The sequence below is a fragment of the Glycine soja genome, chromosome 14, assembly GCF_004193775.1.
Source record: "Glycine soja cultivar W05 chromosome 14, ASM419377v2, whole genome shotgun sequence".
Classification (NCBI taxonomy): Eukaryota; Viridiplantae; Streptophyta; class Magnoliopsida; order Fabales; family Fabaceae; genus Glycine; species Glycine soja.
In genome coordinates, this window is record NC_041015.1 from 50377798 (window position 1) to 50400911 (window position 23114).

Sequence of the window (23114 nt, forward strand, 5' to 3'; positions counted from 1 at the left end):
ATATATATATATATATATATATATATATATATATATATATATATCTGCAAAATTTATAGGAAAATCATTAATTGATTCAAATCAATGCTAAATTCATTTGAACCTATATGAATTGATGTTAACGTGTGATTTCAAATTCGAAGAGGTTTCAAACAACTGAATTCAATTAAGGAGAAATCTATAAGTGCTCTGCTCCCTAACTAAATTCTTATACTTTGCACTATGTCAAATGTATATTACAGATTAACGAGTTGCTTAGTCGACTGTCGCTCTCTCCAACTTTAATCAGATTATTATTCCTTACCGTGCATTTTTTTTGCCGCTTTGGAAAGATCTAACAATCTTCCTTCGATTAAGTTATCTTCTTCTCCACCATTTAAAATTACAATATAGTAATAGATTTCTCAGTGGTTTATAAATTCAGATCACTTTTAACATTTCCAGAATTTTAAATTCATTTTTTTAAAAAAAGACAGAAACTAAAGTTGCTACTTTGTTTGAATTATATCAGCCAAAAAGAAAAGCAACCGAGCATGATAATCAACTAAGCTAAAGAAAAAAAAAAAAGAGTTCACACCGACCCTAAAATAATAGAAGAGAGCCTTTTTTTTCCTTAGTAGATTTTGCTTATTTAAAGCAACTCAATGTGCTGGATCTCGTTCCATTGTTCAAAACCTTCATTCATTTCAAGCAAATAATAGTTTCACATGCATATGTACGTGCCCTAAACATTCAAAACCCTACGTACGTCAACATCTCCGAAAAATAAAAATGGCGAAAAGGAGCATGTGTGTTTTTTTGTGCGTGACTTTGTTCATGGTTGGGTTTTCGGAGTGTTCGAGCACGAGCACGTTCCTCTACAGCGGGTGCACGCAGCAACGGTACACTCCCAACTCGCCCTACGAGTGGAATATCAACTCGCTACTCACCTCGCTGGTGAACTCAGCGACGTACTCGGCTTATAACAACTTCACTGTGGTGGGGTCCACTCAGCAGGACGCGGTGTACGGGCTCTACCAGTGTCGCGGCGACCTCGCCATGCCGGACTGCGCCGCGTGCGTGGCGCGCGCCGTCACCCGCGCCGGCGACATCTGCCGCGGCACGTGCGGTGGCTCGGTGCAGCTCGACGGCTGCTTCGTGAAGTACGACAACGCGACGTTCCTCGGCGCGCAGGACAAGGCGGTGGTGCTGAAGAAGTGCGGGCCGTCGGTAGGGTACAACCCCGATGCCATGGGGAGTCGCGACGCCGTGCTGGCCGGACTCGCCGCCGCCGGGGGGAACTTTCGCGTCGGCGGGTCTGGCGGGGTTCACGGCGTGGCGCAGTGCACCGGCGATCTCAGCTACGGCGAGTGCCAGGACTGCGTGGCGGAGGCGATCTCGCGGCTGAAGAGCGATTGCGGCACGGCGGATTACGGGGACATGTTTCTCGGGAAGTGCTACGCGAGGTACTCAGTGGGTGGGGCCCACGATGAGTCCAAGGCCCACGGTAAGGCCCAGCATCGTCGCATGCTTCCTCTTCTCTTACTACCTCTCATTGGTTTCAAGTTTTAAATTCGCTTGTAGATTGAAATTGATGTAAAAAAAATGAAAATTGTAATTTTCTTTGTGAAGTTGTAAGAATCAAAGGTTTAAGAGGACTGCTAGCAAGGAATTATTTAATGCATTCCTTCATATATATATATATATATATATATATATATATATATATATATACTCTTATTAGTTAAAATGCATCGAGAATATAAAATCGAGAGAAATTATCAGATAAGATGTAAAGTCTATTAAATTTATTATTTTTCCTAAATTTTAGCCGATGAAATGAGAAAGAATATTGTTCAAAATCAAAAGAATATTCAAAATGAATAAAAGAATATATTAATTTTTCTTGTTAAATTACTTATTTTATTTCGTCCCATGAAAATCTGCAATCTTTATGTTTTAGTTTCTATATCTAAAAAGTATAAATTATTTGCTTTAATTCTCACATATACATTTTTTAAACTATTTTTAGTTGTTGTATATAATATTTTGATTTATTTTAGTCATTATAATTTCAGATGATGGAAACTAAAATGGATTAAATAGTGTATATAGAAAGATTAAAACTTATATTTTTAGGTACAAGTGTTAAAATATGAAATTTGTGAAAGTATAGGAAATAAACGAGTGGCTAAACTAAAATAAAAAAGTGTTTTCTTTTGTACATGTAAATCGTGAGTTTTGTTTATTTACTTAAAATCGACTTCAGGTATAAACCAAGACTATGGTTCGTTGCTTTTGCTTTGAGTGTGGGTCACTAGAAAAAACTTGCAATCAAAAATATTTTTTGTTACAAAATAGAAAGACGTGTACAATAACTTGTTTTAATTTACTGTAATTGTGGTTCGTGTGTTGCAGACAAATCGAGTCATGGAGGTGTAAAGATATTTTCTATAGTTATTGGATCATTAGCGGGAGTAGCTATAATTATTATTTTCCTTGCTTTCTTGAGCAAGATTTGTGGGCGACAGGGTAAGTATATACATTCACCTTTTGTTTAATTTCCACTTATTTTAATTTGATTTATTGTATTGGGAAAAGAAAAGAAAATGATTCAGCAATATTTTAACATGATTCTTTCTTTTTGATTGTATCTTTCCCATGCAGGTAAATAAATTAAATTAAGTTTGTGACTCAAAGTGGCACCAGCACTTGTCGATCAGTTTTCACTTGTTGCCCTACTATCACCTTTATTGGTTTGCTTTTGTACCTCTTTTGCTTTTCTTTTTCTTTTTTTATTTTCCTTTTCTGTTTCAAATTTAAAATTCAATTCGAAAGAGAACTTTGAACCTTGAGGAGGATACCATATGGAAAAAAAAAATGCACAATGAACATTTGTATTTGAAATTTTGAAGACAAGAAAGATAGAGGGGGAGTGAGCTAAGAGATTCTAGTTACTTTCCACCCCACTTCACTAAGCTTGTGTTGTCAAATGTCTCATTCTTGTAAAGAAAAAATGAATATATTATTCTTTTGTTTCTTTAAAGTTGTATCATATTTTTTATTTGTGTTATCAACCTTATACTATTTTTTAACAATGCCATACATTAATTTCATAGATCCCCTTTTAATGGGGCTGAATTTAAATCATACTATTAAGTTATATGGGCCCACTAACTTTTTGGACGTTTACCTAAAATTTGTTCAAGAGTAATGGCACATTAAAACATTGGATGGATGATTTGACGTGTTATTAAAATTGGATGTGTAAAATTTTATCGAAATTGAAAAACAACAAAAAGTTAATCATCTCGAGCAACTCAATGTGCTGGATCTCGTTCCATAGTTCAAAACCTTCATTCATTTCAAGCAAATAATAGTTTCACATGCATATATAGGTGCCATACGGTGATGGTGATGGATGAGATTGAAATTAGTGTTGGACAATAAGATCTTTATTTATTTTTCCGTTATTATCATATGAACAGAGTCATATTCATTTCATAAAACTTCATTTTTACACGTATTATTGATTGTTTTTTTATAAAGAGAGGACCCCACACGATGATTGGTGAGATTGAAATTAGTGTTGGACAATAAGGTCTCTATGTATTTTTCCATTATCATCATGTGAACAGAGTCAGATTCATTTCATAAACTTCATTTTTACACGTATTATTGATTGTTTTTTACAAAGAGAAGATCCCATACTAGAATTGGTGAGATTGAAATTAGTGTTGAGTAATAAGGTCTTTATGCATTTTTACATTATGCATAGTCAATAGAATCAGTACCGCCAACAGTAATGACGGGATGGACTGACTAGGAGAGAGGTGGGCAGTCCCGCCACTGCCTTCTGCAGGACACATTTAACTAACCCTCTACTATAATTGTATTATTATAAGAGGAGGTTTCATAAATACTCTGACTTTTTGGCTGCTATGAATCAGAATAAAAAAAAAAATATTTAGCTGCTAGCATATTATCGTATTCATATTGACAACCTCCTTTCCACAATCAGATTCAAAATTCAAATCTTAATTAACTTTTAGATATAAAATAAATCATGCTAAAAAAATATTTGTTCAGTGTGTATTCATATTCATGATCCCTAACAAATATTAGCTAACATTTTTTAGAGATAAAAAAAAACCTCCATTCCATATCAATTTGTGGCCTCCAAGCTCCAGGTTTTTAAGTAAAATTTCGATTTCGATTAGTGGAGTATTAATTCAAACCGTGAATTATTTGGAGTAATAATGTGCATATCCTTTTCACTTATATAATTAAAATTTAATTTTGCAAATTTATTTAATTAAATTATATTTTGAATATATATAATAATATTTTATTGAAAATTAATTATTATTGTTGTTCTTAATTATGAAAGTTATATATTTATAGACTAACCCAAATGGAATAATTTAATTTTTATCATTTCAATTCTAACATCATGTCAATAGTTATATATACCTATTAAAGACCAATACGTGCATTTTAAATGAAAATGATAGCTTTCTGAATCAAGACTGCACTGTATATAAATGAAAGATGAGAGGGAAGAGATATAGTATATATAATGCTAGTGCTCATGTATATATGTGAAAGAGAGGGCGACGTATAAAATCTGGGAATCAGAGGCTGAGTTCAGAAATCTGCAAATTTACGGAAGGTGTCCCGCAGAAGGCAGTGGCGGGACTGTCCTCCTCTCTCCTAGTCAACCCATCCCATTGTTGTTGGAGGTACCCCTCTCTCCTCAGCCTGTCCCGCAAATGTCAATAGCGGCACCTCCTATTTCCAGAAGTGATCCCCTCCGTAATTTGTTTTAAAAGAAACCCTCCTCCATAAATAGTTTTCAAAAGCAACCCGCTTGTGTAAATTTGCCGATTCAAGATTATCCTTATCAAACAAATCCTCCGTAATCTTCTTGCTCCTGTTAAGTGCTTCTTGCGCCTATTATGCTGCCTTTCATATTCTTAATTCCAACATTGGATTCCAGGCTCTCATGCTTTGTTACGTACCTTCTTGCTCTATCATGTGTTACACCACGGGAACCTTACCACCATATTTTATTTTATTCAAGAAATTATATTAAAACTTATTTAATTAAAAATACAAGATTTTATATACACCCAAAAAGAATGGCCGAAAATCGTGAGGAGCTCAATTGGTGTCATTTCCTTAATTTTGCAAATTTACTTTCGGAAGTGGCCATGGGGCTCAATTGGTGAAAGAATTTATGATATACATGAATGTTAATAAAGCAAACACTAAATTGTGCAATCACCATGTTACATATATATAACCAAATTCAACCCTTTCCCTGCACCAAGAAGAGAAAAGGGGTACGTCAATGATTCAATCCCATCCCATTGATGTATCACACAAATAAAAACGAAAAAAGAAACTTGCTAACTCCTATAGGTAAGTAGAAGAACTGAAGAACGGTGAGGAAGAATGCGAGAAATAAGCAACTCTCAGCTGCAAACACGTGACTATTTTTTTTTATTTTTTTTTACAAATAGTACATTTTTTTTTCTATTTGATTTTCTCAAGTAGGCTTTTTATTAAAGTTTTTTTGTAGTATTTCTTTAGTTTTAAGAAGTCTAAATACTGTCAATCAGTTTTATAAACACTGATAAACGGTGATGATAAATAAAATAATAATATATTGATTTCAATTTAGTTTTAGGAAATTACATTGTTAATTCATATTTAAAAAAGATTTTAATTTTATAAACATAATATTTAAAATATTAGACCTACAACTATATTCACCATTGTATAAGTAATTTGTGAAATATAAATATTAAAAAATAAATTTTGAACAATCAACTTAAATATAAAGAAAATAAAGTTATAATATAAAAATATTCATTTGAACATTTTTAGTTTATAAAATTTAATTTAATTATATTCATTATTTTCCATTGTGAATTTTAATATTTGTTTGTCCAACCTGCATATATCAGCCACGTAGAGATAGTCCTCCTTGAATTGGATATGATCACACTATAAATAATAAAAAATTATCTTTAAATATTTAACAAACTACATGTTTAAAATTCAAACTCGACATCTATGATTAAAGTTAAGATAACAAAGATCTTATGCCTTATATGATATTTTAATGAAATACATAATATTAAATTAGAACTAATTTTAAAATTAATGAAAATATAAAATTTTCACCATTAATTAGATAAACATATTCATTTATATTTTTACTTTGTCACTTATTTTAAATAAAATAATAATAATTTTTACAGCATGGATAACTTATAAAATTTTAAAAATCAACTTAAATATTTTTTAAAAACTATTTTAATTGATGAAAATATTTACTTGTCGTAGAAATAAATTTAAAAAACAAAAACATTTATTTTATATTTTAAATATTTTAAAATTATAAAACTCGTTGAATCAATAAAAAAAAAAAGCATTTTAACCATTTTATGTGTCACTTAAATTACTTTTTTATACTTATAATAAATTTTGTAAAGAATTAAATTTGGTCATTGAATTCTATGAAACTATTATATTTATTTTGAATTATGAAAATATTTTATTGGTATTTTTTGTATTGAGGTTCATATGATTGGCAGCGCTCATTTGACTCAAGATACTTTCTTTTCTCATTTTCTAACATTGTTATAATTAAATATTAGTCATTTTTTACACAATTAAATATTCAAAATAAATTTAATGTTAGCCAATATTTAATAATTAATTTTTTTAATATTTAATAATTAAATAATAAAAATAATTTAATACTAAACAATTTTAAATCTTATACAATATTCTTGTATTAACACACAAAAAAATATAGAATAAACAATACTACAAAATTAAAAATGAATGATATGTAATTCCTTGTTAAAAAAATCAATTATATAATCTCACAATAATGTAAAAAATGTATTGAAGGTAAACAATTACTTAATTTAAAGACAATCATTTCATACAAAATTTAATTCAAATATTAATATTAATTTCATTGTTGAAAGAAAAAAAAAAAATTCTTCAATCCATATTAAGACCTAAAATCTTATATCTAGATTGATGTCACTTTATTGGTATTACTCAATCATTCACATACTATTTTGCAAATTAGAGAGTCCAAAATAAACAACATAATCTAACAATTCCATAAGAATCATTTTTTTTTGCCGTGGAAGAACGCAGCTACTCTTCTCAGTTGTCAATAACCTGACATAAAAGAAACAAAATAAGTGGGAAAAATCGAAGAATTACAAACGAATATGCAAAGAAAAAAAACTGAATTGTGTGAATCGATAAAAGTTGCAAATGCTTATAAACACCCTAATATTATTGCAGAATTTATAGCCGGACAATTAAATAATAGAGTTTCGTAATAGAGTTTCGTTTCGTAAAGCAATGAAAAAAGCTATTGAATTAACTGAACAGGCGGGTACAAAAGGAGTTCAAGTACAAATTGCAGGACGCATCGACAGAAAAGAAATTGCACGAATGGATCAGAGAAGGTAGGATTCCTCTACAAATCATTTGAGCGAATATAGTATAGGCATAAAAAAAATATAATATTCTAATTTAAAAGTTGAAATTGAAAATGTAAAAAGATTACTCACCAAATTTCATTTTGTAAGATGTGTTAAAATATAACTTTAGTCTATTATCATCTATTAGGATATGGTATGAAAGTTGCCTCACTTAACAAGTTAAGAGATGTAATTAGTTTTGGCAATGCTACAATAACCTTGTTACTTTTTATAATATTGGCTTCATCAAGTAAATTTTATGTTGGTGGCTTATAAGCAGAGGTGTTACGGTGAAGATAACACCTATGATAATGGACTATAAGCAAATTAATACCCTATAATTTTTAGTTTTTATTCTCTCATTTTTTTTCTTCCTTTACCTAAACTCTATAATTTCCACAATATTGTTATGCAATAAGTCATGAGTCTAAAAGGACTACACTAAAATATCTCTGGTTTGGCAAATGCAGGTGAAAAGGAAATTCTCTCCGTATAGAAAATCCAACTAAGGAATTTGGATTACTGTTTGCCCATGTATGTAATTTTTCATTTTTTTCCAGCATATAAATTAGACTGTTTTTTGACTTGTAGTCAACAACACATTGTTTACTAATGTTGCTTATTAATTTTATGGTGAAATACTGGTTAGTTTTTTGGGTCCGACGGTGAGACTGATTAGATCCGCTGAGATCCCTATACTCTCTCTCAAGAAACATTTCAGATCAGGTTAAGGAGGTTGTTGCTAGGTGCACTCATCAATTTCTCATTAATTTGAAATTGCCCTTATTTTTAGTTTTTCTATAAGAATTTTTTTTTACGGAAGAAGTTGGTAACCTGTGACTTTCAAGCTAGTAGCATAACGTTCTAACCAACTGAACTAATGAGTCAATTATGTTATAAATTAAATAATATTACTATATATAACACTAAAATTTCTAATACATATTTAATGCACGTGTAAATTTAAATAATAAATTTTGTGAAAAATAATTTTGATATAAATCATACGAATTATTTAATCCGTATATTTTTTTAAAAAATAAAAAATATTTATTTAATATATATATTAAATTTTGTAATAATAAAAAAAATTAATGACATATCAATAATATATATATATATATTTTATAATAGTAAATATTTTTTATTTTTAAAAACATTATTGATGGGTCATTAATTTTTTTTATTACAAAATTTAATTTAAATAAATATTTTTTATTTTAAAAAAATATATAGATTAAATAATTCATCTGATTTATATCAAAATTAATTATCACAAAATTTATTGTTTAAATTTACATGCGTATTAAACATGCGTTAGAAATTTTAGTGTTATGTATAACAACATTTAATTTATAATATAATTGACTCATTAACTCAATTAGTTAGAGTGTTGTGCTAATAATTTAAAATTCATAGGTTTAAGTCTTGCTTGGACCTTACATTATCTGTAAAAAAAAACTCTTAACTCTTCCATAAAATTTTATAAAAAGGCAATTTCGAAAAAATGGGAAATTACTGGATACACCAATAATATTACTGAGTGCACCTAACAACACCCACTTAAGGATCGATCAATGAGATAATATTAAAAGAAACTTGGACAAAAAATCCTATGATCAGTTTTCTAAACAATAACCCATTATAGGATCGATCAATAAGATAATATTAAAAGAAACTTGTACAAAAAATCCTATGATCAGTTTTCTAAACAATAACCCATTATAGGATCGATCAATGAGATAATATTAAAAGAAACTTGTACAAAAAATCCTATGATGAGTTTTCTAAACAATAACCCATTATAGGTCAAGTTATAACCCATTTGACCTTTGAGTGGCGGTGTGCACCAACTCTACAATCTGTCCAATTTTAAACCTGTGCACACAATTTTAATATCATGGAAATGACTCATATGCAAAATCTTAATCTAAAATTTTAAACGTTAAGATTATGCTTGGTAAAATTAATTAAGAACTACTTAGAAACTAAAAAAATTGATTGATAGTTCGTATAACAAAAGTGTTTACTAGTAGTAATTGAAAATGAGTAACTCGATAGGTGAAAACTGTTAAATTGATTTATTAAATAATAAGATAGTAAAATCATTTATTAAAGTAGTTATAAATGTAAAGTGAAAAATATGAATATATTTATATCATATTTTAATATAAAATATATTTTATTTCACCGATCAAATATATTTTGTGGTAATCATAATTTTTGTTTTTTCTTAATTTTGAAATTTTGTATTTTTTAAAAAGTTAATTTTATTACTATTATTTTGATCACTTTTATTAAAAAAACTTATATCTAGAATTAGATATACAACAAAAACATGTTCCTGTTTATTAATATTTTTCATAAAAATTTAGCACAACTGAAAGTGTTCCATTGCATACAAAATTTAACCTTATTTACATATAAAAAAGTTACACTACTTGATTTTTAGAGAGGAAATGAAGGAAAATGCATTGCAATATGTATTTTTTTTAGAAAACAAGCTACTTATTTATAATATAAAATAATTTTATTGTCACCTAATTATAAATTTTCTTATATGATAAATGTATTGACTTTATGATAACCATGTAAAAATTAGTAGCAGAATTTTTAGAGGGGACAAGAAAATATTAATCTATAATACTTTCATAGAAAAAATATCATAAATTTTTTAAAATAAATGAATAATCTTTATAAAAAATCAATTTATTATATCATTTATCACTTTTAACTTTCTACATTTATTTTAAAAAGGTATTTTGTACAGCATCCATTTTTTTGTGGCAAAAATAATTATTTAACATATTTTAAGAAAAAAAAAATTGTAAGAAAAATTGCCCCAATCACTTTAAAGTATACTTGTGATTGTTAAAAGTTATATTAACTATGATTTATGATTAGATGATAATTTATATTGTGAATATATGAATACTATTTTTTTATTATCTAAAAATAAAGTAGTATGAGAATGGTGTAATTTTTAATTTTGGAGTAATTGTGATTATTGATCTGCATAATTCTTATTAATGAACACATTTTTTGTTTTTTTTTCTTCTTAAAATAACCTAGTATGTCTGGATGATGCAATTTTAAATAATTTAAAATTTTAAGAATTTTAAATATTTTAATTAAAATTATTTTTTTAAAAAAAATTGGATAAAAAAATAAATTTCTTTATTTTTAAAATTTTATATTTGGATAAATCTCAAATTATGTTCCTTGACCCTAGGTAACTCACAAGCGTCTTAAACGCGGAAAAAATCACAAAGTGAAGAATAACTCCTTAACCTTGATAGAAAGATGACTTATTTGATATTAGTTCATAAGGATAAGGAAATTATTATAAATGATTTTAGAAGTTTTATTAATGATAAAAAATAAATATTAAAGGATACTAATTAATCACACCAATGACTAAAAAGGTAAAAGTTAGAGTTAAATAGAAAATAATTAGGTGTCAGATTAATTTTTATTTTTATTTTTCAGTTAAATTTTTAGTCATAATCAATAAGAAAACAAAAATTAGACGATGTAATAAAATAAAGCATAAATAACACAAAATACCACTGCAAATGATGCTTCGGCGGAAAAAATATTTTATTTTAAATTTAACTAGAAAAATTAAACCAATACAAACTCAATAGTTTGTACATTAGTCTGCATATAAAATTTTATGAATAAATTGTAATTACTTAGTTTCTTATAATTAACTTATTACAATAATTTTTATCCTACAACACATAATATATTGTTTATATTAATTCAAAATTTATCCTACTTATTTTTGTATTTTCACTTAAGTTTTATATGAGGTAGAAAACAAACTTCCGCAGAGTTACCACATTAACTTTTTTATTTTATGAATTTCAAACTGTTTACATTTAGTATCTATCTCTCCGGTGGAGTCTGCACTACATACTTAATTGGCTTCAATTCATTTCCAATAACAAATTTAACACTTATATCAACTAATAAATTAAATGATTAACTAAAAAGAGTGGAAACAAACTAATGAGTTCGATTTTCATTACTAAAAAAATTAATAATTAACGATTAATATTTATTGATAAAAAAACAACTTAATTTATAAAAAATTTATATAACCTTCATATGATAATTTATTGCTTTAGGAAAGTTGCTTACATGAAATAAAGAAGGATAGAAAAAACTTCTTACATAGTTTAATTGAAAAAAAAATTAATTGCCACAATTGCCACCGGGTCCTCCAAATTGGAGAGAATACCCTAATTGTCTTCCTTGATTTCCATAGTATTTAACACCAAAACAACTAGGCTTATCAGTCTCTGTGTTTACATGATATTCCTCAGATCCATAATTTTGTGTTGATCCATTCTTGAATGAGACATCCCTAAAATAGCATGCGTGAATAAAACTCTTATCCGGAAAATAACCAGATCCCATTGGAGGACTAGGAGCACCAGGAGGAGCATGTGTTTTCCCACCCCACCCCCCTTGTTGGGCTGAAGCCATGTTGGAGAACAATGCTATAGGAAAATATCCAATATTTGTATTTTCTATATTTAACCACCAATTTTTGGTAATTGGATCCTGAAAAAATGTATAATTTTTTGTGAATAATATCATACCTAACCTTACATGTCACATACATTATCATAAAAAGTTTCATTATATTAACTTAACAATGAATGATTGGGAAATTACAATAATATTAACCCCATATGAGTTGTGTATAATTCTAGATTTCTTATAGTAATTTTTTTATGGCATGAACATTACCTGGGTAATAGAAACATTAGTCTCAATGGTCCTTCCACCATAGATGGATGTAATGTCCACTCGTGTACCAAGGTAAATTCTTTTGTTAGTTTGAACAAAACCTGGACATTGCATGTTGAAACATCCTGTTTTCTCGTAGTTATCTCTCTGTCATTTTTTAATATAACATTAAGTTTTGAAGAAATGAATTATTTTCTTAAAAAAATTAAACTAAAATAAAAAATAAGATTCAAATCAAAATTAAAAATAATTATATATATATATATATATATATATATATATATATATATATATATATATATATATATATATAAATATTATGTGTTTCTTCCCAATAGGATAATTAAACATAAAAGAACATAATTAAATAAATATTTTCTTACCGTCCAACGTGAGTAAATATGAGTTGCATCATCACCGTATAAACTTGGATTCACCTAATACCAATTTGTTAAATGAATTAGATATTATTTTCTATATCATAAAATTGATTCAAATTAAATAAAATGCATATAACTTTGGAAGAAAAATATAATTACATGCAAATGAATGCTAGTAAATAAGATTTTGTTATCAATTAATCAATTAATAGTAAATTTTCTGTATCACTAATTAAAACTCACATGCCATCCAAGCACGATTCTATTCGCATCTTCATTCCGAACCCATAAAACAGAAGCGCTGCTTTGATCCTTCTCAACTTTTGGATTATAAATGCTTAATGAACCACTAACTCCATAATAAGGACCTAAACCTGGTACAAGAGATACTTCTGCAAACTACAAAATTCAATAGATTTAAATAACTACTCAAATTGAAACATTAGATGCGATGCAACTTGTAGAAGTAAACTAATCAAGAGCATTTGAAATTTAGTTATACAAGACAAAACTTACATGATCACCAGGAGTGCTTTGAGTTGAGGTGTGACTATTTAATAATTTATCTCGAATGAGATCATCTTTTGTTATTGTCTGAATAGGAACGGTTCCGGTTGGACAGTATTGATGTTTCTCAAGTCCAAATATAAGTCTAGCCCATGAATTTTTTACACTTGATGTTTTAAAGTTGGGCTTTCTCTATAATTAACAAAGCAAAAACAAACATTAAAATTAAGAAGAAATAAAATCAAATAAAGATCCAAAATTAACCACATTAATTTGAGACTATTCACACGAGACTATACCTGCAACTTATGATTTTTTAGTAAAGGGTGGTCAAATGCTGGTTGCTTGTTAATATCAATGCAGTCAATAATATCTCCAAACTTTGTCTATAAAATCCAAAATACAACATATATATTAAAAACATTATTAAACCACCCAATGGGATCCAAGCTCAATTAAAAGAAGAATATATTGATATATAAGGCTAAGAGTAATACATGAATACTCTTAACAAGATGTTTATTAATGAACTTTAGTTGTCTCTCATGCTCCAAATTTTCTTTAAAATTTTGAATACCATCAACTCCATGATTGACATTACTAGTCACCAAACACAAGACAAAGAGCAGTATATTCATCATTTTTTCATAATTCTATTATCAAACAAAATGACTTGATGATGAAACTTTTGGGAGTCTACATAAAATCTCAAGTTTCATAACCTTGATGGTACACATGTCATATCCTATATCTAGGCTCCATAGCTCATCACTCATCATGAGTTCTATGATATCAAATTGAGGTGATGATTAGAGACCACTCTTGGTCTATAGAATCCAAAATACAATATATGAGGCTTATTAAGAAAAAAAAAACATTTGATGAAATATAAGAAGGTTAGGGAATACCCGAATACTCTTGATATGAGGCTTGTTAATGAGTTGGAGTTGTCTTTCCAACTCCAAATCTTCTTGCAATGTATTTTGAATACCATGAACTATATGGATATCATTGTTGATCACTAAACACAATACAAAGAGAAATATATTCATCATTTTTTTTCTGTAGGATTTTATTGTCAAATGAAATGACTAGATGTCCAATCCCGTTGTCGCATTGCCTATTATTATACCATTACTATAAGAAGATTAAAAGAGTAATAAAACTAAATTAGGTAAAACATTTATACTTTGAATAATAAATTAAATAAAAAATAAAGGAGAAAGAAATACAAAAATATAATAATTAATTAGGATGAGTTTTAAGTGGAAAAAAATTATTCAAATTGATATAGAATAAGGAAGAAAATGTCATGAAATGAATTTTTTTCTATTTTTGTAATTATATTAGAGAGTAAGAGGAAATAAATGAAAACACATATAGAAAAAGAATAATGGACAATCCTTGACTAACTACTATTCAAAGCCCCTGATTTGTGTCTTTTTGTTTTAAAAAAATCCTGATTTGTGTAACTTATGGCAGATGCTTTGAATGACAGTTTGATTTCCGAGATTTGAATGAAATTTAGATGACTCAATATCAAAGATATGTGTCACAATGTTGAAAAAAACAAGAAAGATTTACACAATGCTCCAACTATCATTACTCAACAAGGAAGATTCGCACTGTTCTTAATAATTAAAATTCTCCCAATTTATTTTTAATCTTGAGCATTCATACGTATTATTGTATGAATCAAATTTCTAGTTATTGCTTGATACATCTCGTACGTATGTACTAGCATGTTTTATTTTTTAAAAGAAACATTTTTATTATAAGGATATTTGGCACACATTACAGAGTTACAATGTAAACAGAAAATAATATAATTCATTAAGCAGTTTTACTAAGAGAAAAAGAATTATTATGCACAGTTTTCAGAGTATAAATTTTTCTGTGAGTTGAATAATAACAAAACATGAAACAGTTACTGAAATAATTTCTGATTTCCCTGGTACGGAAGCCAATATACACTGACCAACAATCAACTGCAAGAATCAAGCATAATATCTTCATTGAAATATCCCAAAACAAATTACTTTTAAATGATTAAAGCACCAACCAACACCCTCATCGACTCTGCATAAAACACCTATTGGCATAACATGTGCTTGTATATTATAAAACTATAATATATGTTGCAGGTTTAAATCATAATATATACTACTTAGATTAATTACCTGTGCACATGCACTGATGGCATTCATATTTATGCATTTAAAAATAATTTTTTATTTATTTCAAAATAAATTATAAAATATATGTGACAAAATAAAATATTTTGAACATACTTAAACAATAAGAAAAGTATATTTATATTTTTAATTTTTTTTAAAAAAATTCAACACGAAGTTACATTTAAAAATAGTGTATATATATAAGTAATTTTTTTTTATCAAATATCACAGTCCAAAAATATCATTACAATTATTTTATTAGTTAACTAAACATGGTGCACATGTAATTTTTTGTTCCTATGTTTTATTTCTACAGATACAAAAAATAATTAACTTTTTTGTCTCACAATAGATCATTTCATAAATTTATTATAAAATTTATTAATAATTATTATTCTATTTTAATCTCACTTCTAGTCAGTTACTCACGTATTTGTATGGATTGTTTTAATTTTTATGCATAGTTTGAAATTATTCTTATATATTATTTCAAAATTAAATATAGAGTAATATCAGAAGTTTTATATGACAATAAATGTGTGTTTATATAAGATAATTGCATTAATTATGCATAAATAGAATTTTTTAATTATAAATGAAAGATAATATTCCTAGAAATAATTTAAAATTATTTTGTAACTAAAATATATTTAATAAATTAATTTGAAATTTTCATATATGATTTTATTAATCATTGAATCAAAATATTGTTTTGAAATTAACTAATTATATTTAATATATACTCAGAAAAAGATTTTTGTCTAATACCTACTTAATTCAAATACAATTGTTTCAGTAAATGAAATTTATCACTAAAAAATTAAAATTAATTTAATTTGAACAAAATGAAATAATGAAATTGTCAATTAAGCCTTTCTTATCTTTTACCCAAAACATGCATGTAGCATATTATTCATATTTCTCTTGTCATTTTTTATTTGATTGAATGAGTTATCTACCATCCAAGAAAAATCTCAAAGACAAACGATAATGGCAAAGAGTAAAGATGATAGCATTGCCTCTTTAACAACCGGTTTTAATGAATGCACAAGTACAAGTTGGATTTTAGGTGCTAGATCCAGTAATTTATCTTATGTGAAGTAGAGGACATGCTATTATCATATTAACTTATTAAAAAGCAAACAGAAGCTGCAATACTCAGTATTAAAAATGAAAAAAAAATTAATTTTTGCTAAACAAATTAAAAAATATACAATTTAGAGTGTATAAAAAATAATCTTATTGAAATTTTGGGGTGAGAATGTGGGAATATAAAAAAATAACAAATAATATTAATAACAAAAATGAAACAAAATTTAAATTTTTGATAAACAAATTAAAAAAATATACAATTTTGGGGTGGAGGGTGTGGGAAGAGGCTGGGGTGTGAGAAGAAGATACTAGGAGGTGTGGGAAGAGACGGGGGGAGTGTGACAAGAAGAGACCGGGGGGTGGTGGGAAGAGGCTGGGGTGTTGGGGGGGGGGGCGGCGGCGGCGCAGGCGCCTGGTGCAGGGGCGCCACCAGTCGCGCCCAGCGGCAGGGCGCTGCCAGACGCGCCCGCGTCAGGGGCGCTACCTTGCTGCTCCCTCGTGCGCCACGCCGGACGTGTTGCGTACTCCATGGAAGCGTCTGTCTGGGGGACGCTTTGTAATAAAAAAACAGACCCCAGGTAAATAATTACTAAACAACCCTTATTTGATAAATAAAATGTAAAAGTGACCCTTTTTTATATTTTTGCCGCGTGCTTAATAGTTTGTTATCTATATACAATTTTTGAAGTTGAATTTGATATTAAATCATTGTTTCCAATAAAAAAAATTATAATTTAAATAAAAAAAAACCTTCAAAACATTATATTATACTAAGAAATCTCACGTACAATTTAGATAAATTCCTGACCATTTTTAAATTAACATTTTAAAAATTGTTTTTATTAAATGGATATTTTTTATAAAAAAAATAAACTATATTTTGTCATAGTCGAAGTAATTGTCTCGTTAGGAATTAGAAGAGTTTTGAACTAAATACTGGTCACAATTTCTTAATATAAATAGATTAAACTTTGAATCTATTAAACTGATGTCTTAATTATATGGTATTTTGTTATGAAAATAGTTAAATGTATTTGAACATCTTATATATTTTGGGAATAAAATTCTCACTGTCTGTGAGGCTTTTCCAATAATGAGACCTCATTATTCCGAATTTTTAAATTAAATTAATTTATCAACTGAACCATCTGCCATGGAGGATGAGAAAGTTTCGATTTTTCATTGATTGGGTATAACTGCACAAAGAGGTTAGTGAAGCAATGCTTCGAGCGATCGCGTTTCTCATTCATGATTCACCCACCATTCCTCCTCCTCTCAATTTTCCTCATTTTCACATTTTCTGGTTCACCTAAACAGGTGCCCCCTTTAACCCTTTATCTGTCTGTTGTCTTTGTGGATCTGATTTTGGGCAATTGTGCCGGGTTTCGTGCATAATGTTTATATTATTTATTGATAAAAAATAAGTAATCATTAATATTTTTTGATAAAAAAAACTCAATTTATAAAATTTTTGAAATAAACTCCAGATGAAAATTTATTGCTTTAGGAAAGTTGCAAATCTAAAATAAATAAGGATAGAAAAAGATATCATTCTCAATAATGATTGTGATATTATTTAATATTAACTTCATACATAATTTAATTGAAGAAGAAAAAATTAATTATCACAATTGCCCCCAGGTCCTCCAAATTGGAGAGAATACCCGGCTTGTCTTCCTTGATCTCCATAATATTCAACACCAAAACAACTAGGGTTATCGGTGTTTGTGTGTACATGATATTCCTCAGGTCCATAGTCTTGTATTGATCCATTCTTGAATGAGACCTGCCTAAAATAGCATGCATGAACTAAGTTATCATCAGGAAAATAACCAGATCCCATTGGAGGACTAGGAGCACCAGGAGGAGCATGTGTTCTCCCACCCCACCCCCCTTGCTCGGCCGAAGTCAAGTTGGAGAACAATGCTATAGGAAAATATCCAATAGTTGTACTTTCCAAACTTAACCACCAACTCTTGGTAATTGGGTCCTGAAAAGGTGTATAATTCTTTGTGAATAATATATCATACTTAACCTTACATGTCACATACATTATTATAAAAAGTTTCATTATATTTAATCAAGAATGTATGATTGGGAAATTAAAATAATATTAACCTCATAAGAGTTGTGTATAATTATAGATTTCTTATAGTAAATTTTTTATGGCATGAACATAACCTGGGCAATAGAAACATTAGCCTCAACAATCGTTCCACCATAGATGGATGTATTGTCCACTCGTGTACCAAGATAGATTCCTTTGTGAGTTTGAACAAAACCTGGACATTGCATGTTGAAACATCCTGTTTGCTTGTAGTTATCTCTCTGTGTCATTTTTTAACATAACATTAAATTTTGAAGAAATGAATTATTTTCTTAAAAAAAGAGCCTAAGATAAAGAATAAGATTCAAATTAAAATTAAAAACAATTAGATATTTATATAAAGACATATTATGTGTTTCATTCAATAGGATAATTAAAGATAAAAAAAACATAAATAAATATTTTCTTACCGTCCAACGTGAGTAAATATAAGTTGTATCATCGCCATATAAACTTGGATTCACCTAATACCAATTTTTCAAATAAATTAGATATTATTTTCTATATCATAAAATTGATACAAATTCAATAAAATACATATAACTTTGGAAAAAATGATAACTACATGCAAAGGCATGCTAGTAAATAAGATTTTGTTATCAATTAATTAATAGTAAGTTTTATGTATCACTCATTAAAACTCACATGCCATCCAAACTCGATTCTATTCGCATCTCCATTTTGAACCCATAAAGTAGAAGCGCTGATTTGATCCTTCTCAACTTTTGGATTATAAACGCTTAATGAACCACTAACTCCATAATAAGGACCTAAACCTGGTACAAGAGATACTTCTGCAAACTACAAAATTCAATAGATTTAAATAACTACTCAAACATTAGATGCGATGCAACTTGTAGAAGTAAACCAATTAAGAGCATTAGAAATTTAGTTATACAAGGAAAAACTTACATGATCACCAGGAGTGCTTTGAGTTAGGGTGTGACTATTTAATAATTTGTCTCCAATCAAATCCCCTTTTGTTATTCTTTGAATAGGAACGGTTCCACTTGGACAGTATTGATCTTTTTTCAGCCCAAATATAAATCTAGTCGTTGAATCTTTTACACTTGATATTTTAAAGTTGGGCTTTCTCTATAATTAACAAATCAAAAACATTGAAATTAAGAAGAAATAAAATCAAATAAAGATCAAAAGTTAACCACATTAATATGAGACTGTTTCAAAGGAGTGTATACCTGCAACTTATGATTTTTTAGTAAAGGATGGTCAAATGCTGGTTGCTTGTTAATATCAATGCAATCAATAATCTCCCCAAACTTTGTCTATAAAATCCAAAATACAACATATATATTAAAAAGCATTAGTAAACAATCTAGTGATATCCAAGATCAATTAAAGGAAGAATATATTGATATATAAGGCTAAGTTATACACCAATACTCTTAACATGATGTTTGTTAATGAACTTTAGTTATCTCTCATACTCCAAATTTTCTTTCGTATATTCATCATTTTTTCACAATTCTATTACCAAACAAAAAGACTTATGATCAATTACTCAGCCCCTCCCTCTCTCTCTCTCTATATATATATATATGTGTGTGTGTGTGTGACTAGTAGTGTTATAAAATATTTTTAGTAAAATATCTTCAAATGGGAAAATTTAAATATTTTATCTTGGTTTATATTTTTAATAATTAGACAAACTATATTGTGCTTACTAATTAATAAAACATTTAATGTTGTTGGAAAGTCAACTTATAAATTTATGACTTAACTTGCAAACTCTTATAAGTTTACGAGTCTACTTATGCTCTCTGAATTAACTCTTGATTAAATTCTTTTCTAGTAGATTCTGGGTAAATTCTATAAACTTCAAATAAACTCTCGAGTTTATCACTGAGACAACGAGTCAACAAGTTAAAAAAATTAGGCGAAGAAGTAAGGGAGTGTTTGGTTTAGTTGTTTCCTGTTTTTATTTTCACTGAAAACAGAAAATGGTGATGAAAATATGTTTGGTTGAATTTTTGAAAATATTTTCTCAAACGAACCAAAAAATGGAAAAAATAAAATCTCATTTTCAGTTGAAAACAGGAACCTCATTTTGGATAAAATAAAAACGCGGTGGCAAAGAATGTAATTTTAAGCAAATCTAAAAATACAAGAAGATAAAAAATCAATATATAATAAATTTTTAGTGTTTTTATTTCCTGAAAACAGAAAACAAGAAGTCAAACCTAACATGTTTTAGAATTCTAATCTTTTGAAAATGAAAACAATTTTTAGAAAATAAAAACAGGAAATGAAAATGCAAACTAAACACACCCAAGTCATTTTGGATTGTTTTTTTGTCTATTTAGTGTTTAAGATACCTTCATTTATTGTGTTATTCTCAAATACAAAAATTGTCACCTTTAATAATATCAAATCATTATTCTCTAATAACATCAAATCTGCGATGATAATGATCTATTATTATTATAACATCTACAAGTTATTAATTAGTAGTGAAACATTACTAGACTTGGTTATTTAAGTATTGTGAAATTTATTATTTACTATTTTACTTTATTATATTGTTGAAATGTTTAATTGATATTTTATTTATATATATTTTATTATTATTTTTATATGAAACAAACTTTTACAAGTCTACGAGTCGAGTCTATAAAACTTTCGGAAGTCTTCGTAAAATATCAAATTTGATAACCTTGATGGTAAGCATGTCATATCCTATATCTAGGCTTCATAGCTCATCACTCATCAGTGAGTTCTATGCTACCAAATTGAGGTGATGCCCAGAGACCACTCTTGGTCTATAGAATCCAAAATACAATATATGAGGCTTATCAAGAAAGAAAGAAAAAAAAAAACATTCGATGAAATATAACAAGGTTAGGGAATACCCGAATACTCTTGATATGAGGCTTGTTAATGAGTTGTTGTTGTCTTTCCAACTCTAAATCTTCTTTCAATGTATTTTGAATACCATGAACTTTATGAATGCCACCGTTGATCACTAAACACAAGACAAAGAGAAATATATTCATCATTTTTTTCTTTAGGATTTTACTGTCAAATGAAATGACTAGATGTCCAATCTCCTTCCTGTAGTGCCTATTGTTATACCATTACTACAAGAAGATTAAAAGAGTAATAAAACTAAATTAGGTAAAACATTTATAATTCGCATAATAAATTAAATAAAAAAATAAATGAGAAAGAAATGCAAAAATGTAATAATTAATTAGGATGCGTTTTAAGTGAAAAGAAATTGTTCAAGTTGATATAGAATAAGGAAGAAAATTAAATGCAGTAGATTTTTTTCCTATTTTTTAGTTATATTAGAGAGTAAGAGGAAATAAATGAAAAGACATATAGAGAAAGAATCATTTGCAATCCTTTACTAACTAAAATAAATAAAAAATGATAATTTGAGAGAAAATAAAAAATATATTTTATTTACTCATTTGACAAGGAATAAAATAAAATTTCTTTTTCTAAAATAATAAAAATAAATAAATAAAATAAATAATAGATTGTGAGTACCCTAACTATAAATTGAGATATGTTAGGACTACGATAGCTTATACCCCTCCTCTCTCTCAATCTTGTTTACTCTTCTCTTCCTCCCAAAACTCTCCCTTTTCTCACATGCCACCAAATCTGTCCCAGAAAAATAATGATCCTAGAGTTATTTTCCGTTGGATCGTGATGAAATTTGAAAATCAGATTTGGAACTCATTTTCTAACATTTTGATCGTTGGGAATTAGGATAACATGTCGAAGTTACGAGAAATACCATTTACATTGTAACTTTTTCTTTCCCTGCAAAAATCCAAAATTGTCTTAGTAAAACTACAATCCTAAATTTTTTAACTGTATTGTCATGAAATTTCTATACGTGATTTTCTATTGCAAAATAAACATTGGGATTTGCAAAATAATGTTGTGGAGGGAAAAATATTCATCACACCTAAAATGTGAAATAAAGGTTTCAATCTTTTTTCTTTCTCTCTAATGTTTGGAAACTCTGTTAGAGGAAAAATTTGAGGAATTTCAAGAAATCTCTAGAGATGTCGCTATTGTTGTCACTATACACATTGAACCTGCTTTAGAGGTAAGAAATGAGTTTATCGCAATTTGTGTTAAAATGAACATGTTTAAGGGTTCTTAAAGAATTAAATTGGGGTTTATTTTGGGATGTTTATTGTATTAAAATTTTTCTTGTATGATTATGTGATTAGTAATTTGCTACTTGGATTGATGCTCTGTTATGATGTTGAAATTAAGGTTCTTTAAATCTTCTTGTAACTAATTTGGCAAGGCACAGACAACTATACTTGTTCCCAGCGTTTTAGATCTTTACAAGGAGAAGTTGGACAACATGTTCCAATGATGTGTTATTTAGGTAAACACACTCACAGATTCTTTTCTTCTTCTTTTGCTACTATACTAATATGCTAAATTGCATTTTCTCACTTTTTCAGGATATACATTCACATTTAATCAGAAATGTCACAGTTGAATCACGAAGGTGGAAGATGTTTTCACTGACACTGTGTTAGGTACATAGAATATGTGCACTTGTCCTAAAGCTAGCTAGGCTGTTTTCTATGTGCGAGTA

At 28.2% G+C, this 23114-nt stretch overlaps 2 protein-coding genes across 2 annotated transcripts; one reads left to right on the forward strand and one right to left on the reverse strand.

The window, feature by feature from the left end:
• Positions 1–641: 641 nt before the first annotated feature.
• LOC114383593 (plasmodesmata-located protein 7-like) lies at positions 642–3024 on the forward strand. Its single transcript, XM_028343288.1, has 3 exons — positions 642–1486; positions 2398–2511; positions 2647–3024. Exons 1-3 carry the CDS (start codon positions 772–774, stop codon positions 2652–2654), a joined length of 837 nt encoding a protein of 278 aa, XP_028199089.1. The 5' UTR covers positions 642–771; the 3' UTR covers positions 2655–3024.
• Positions 3025–11596: 8572 nt separating this feature from the next.
• Positions 11597–21579, reverse strand: LOC114384190. Its single transcript, XM_028343845.1, has 15 exons — positions 21394–21579; positions 19723–19809; positions 19436–19618; positions 19169–19324; positions 18934–18987; positions 18598–18744; positions 18046–18406; positions 16901–16958; positions 14056–14209; positions 13447–13533; positions 13157–13339; positions 12884–13039; positions 12644–12697; positions 12261–12407; positions 11597–12071 (listed from the first exon to the last, which is right to left on the reverse strand). The coding sequence occupies exons 1-15, from the start codon at positions 21538–21540 to the stop codon at positions 11700–11702; spliced, it is 2346 nt and encodes a 781-aa protein (XP_028199646.1). The 5' UTR covers positions 21541–21579; the 3' UTR covers positions 11597–11699.
• Between the last annotated feature and the right edge of the window lie 1535 nt (positions 21580–23114).

Bases quoted from the DNA above. Each gene is read 5' to 3' on its own strand.
- LOC114383593 (XM_028343288.1), top strand. From the start codon at position 772: ATGGCGAAAAGGAGCATGTGTGTTTTTTTGTGCGTGACTTTGTTCATG. The intron at 1,487-2,397 runs GTAAGGCCCAGC...CGTGTGTTGCAG, and splicing joins CGATGAGTCCAAGGCCCACG to ACAAATCGAGTCATGGAGGT.
- LOC114384190 (XM_028343845.1), bottom strand. From the start codon at position 21,540: ATGATGAATATATTTCTCTTTGTCTTGTGTTTAGTGATCAACGGTGGC. The intron at 18,407-18,597 runs GTTATGTTCATG...ACACCTTTTCAG, and splicing joins CTAATGTTTCTATTGCCCAG to GACCCAATTACCAAGAGTTG. The intron at 12,408-12,643 runs GTAAGAAAATAT...AAAAAATGACAG, and splicing joins ATATTTACTCACGTTGGACG to AGAGATAACTACGAGAAAAC.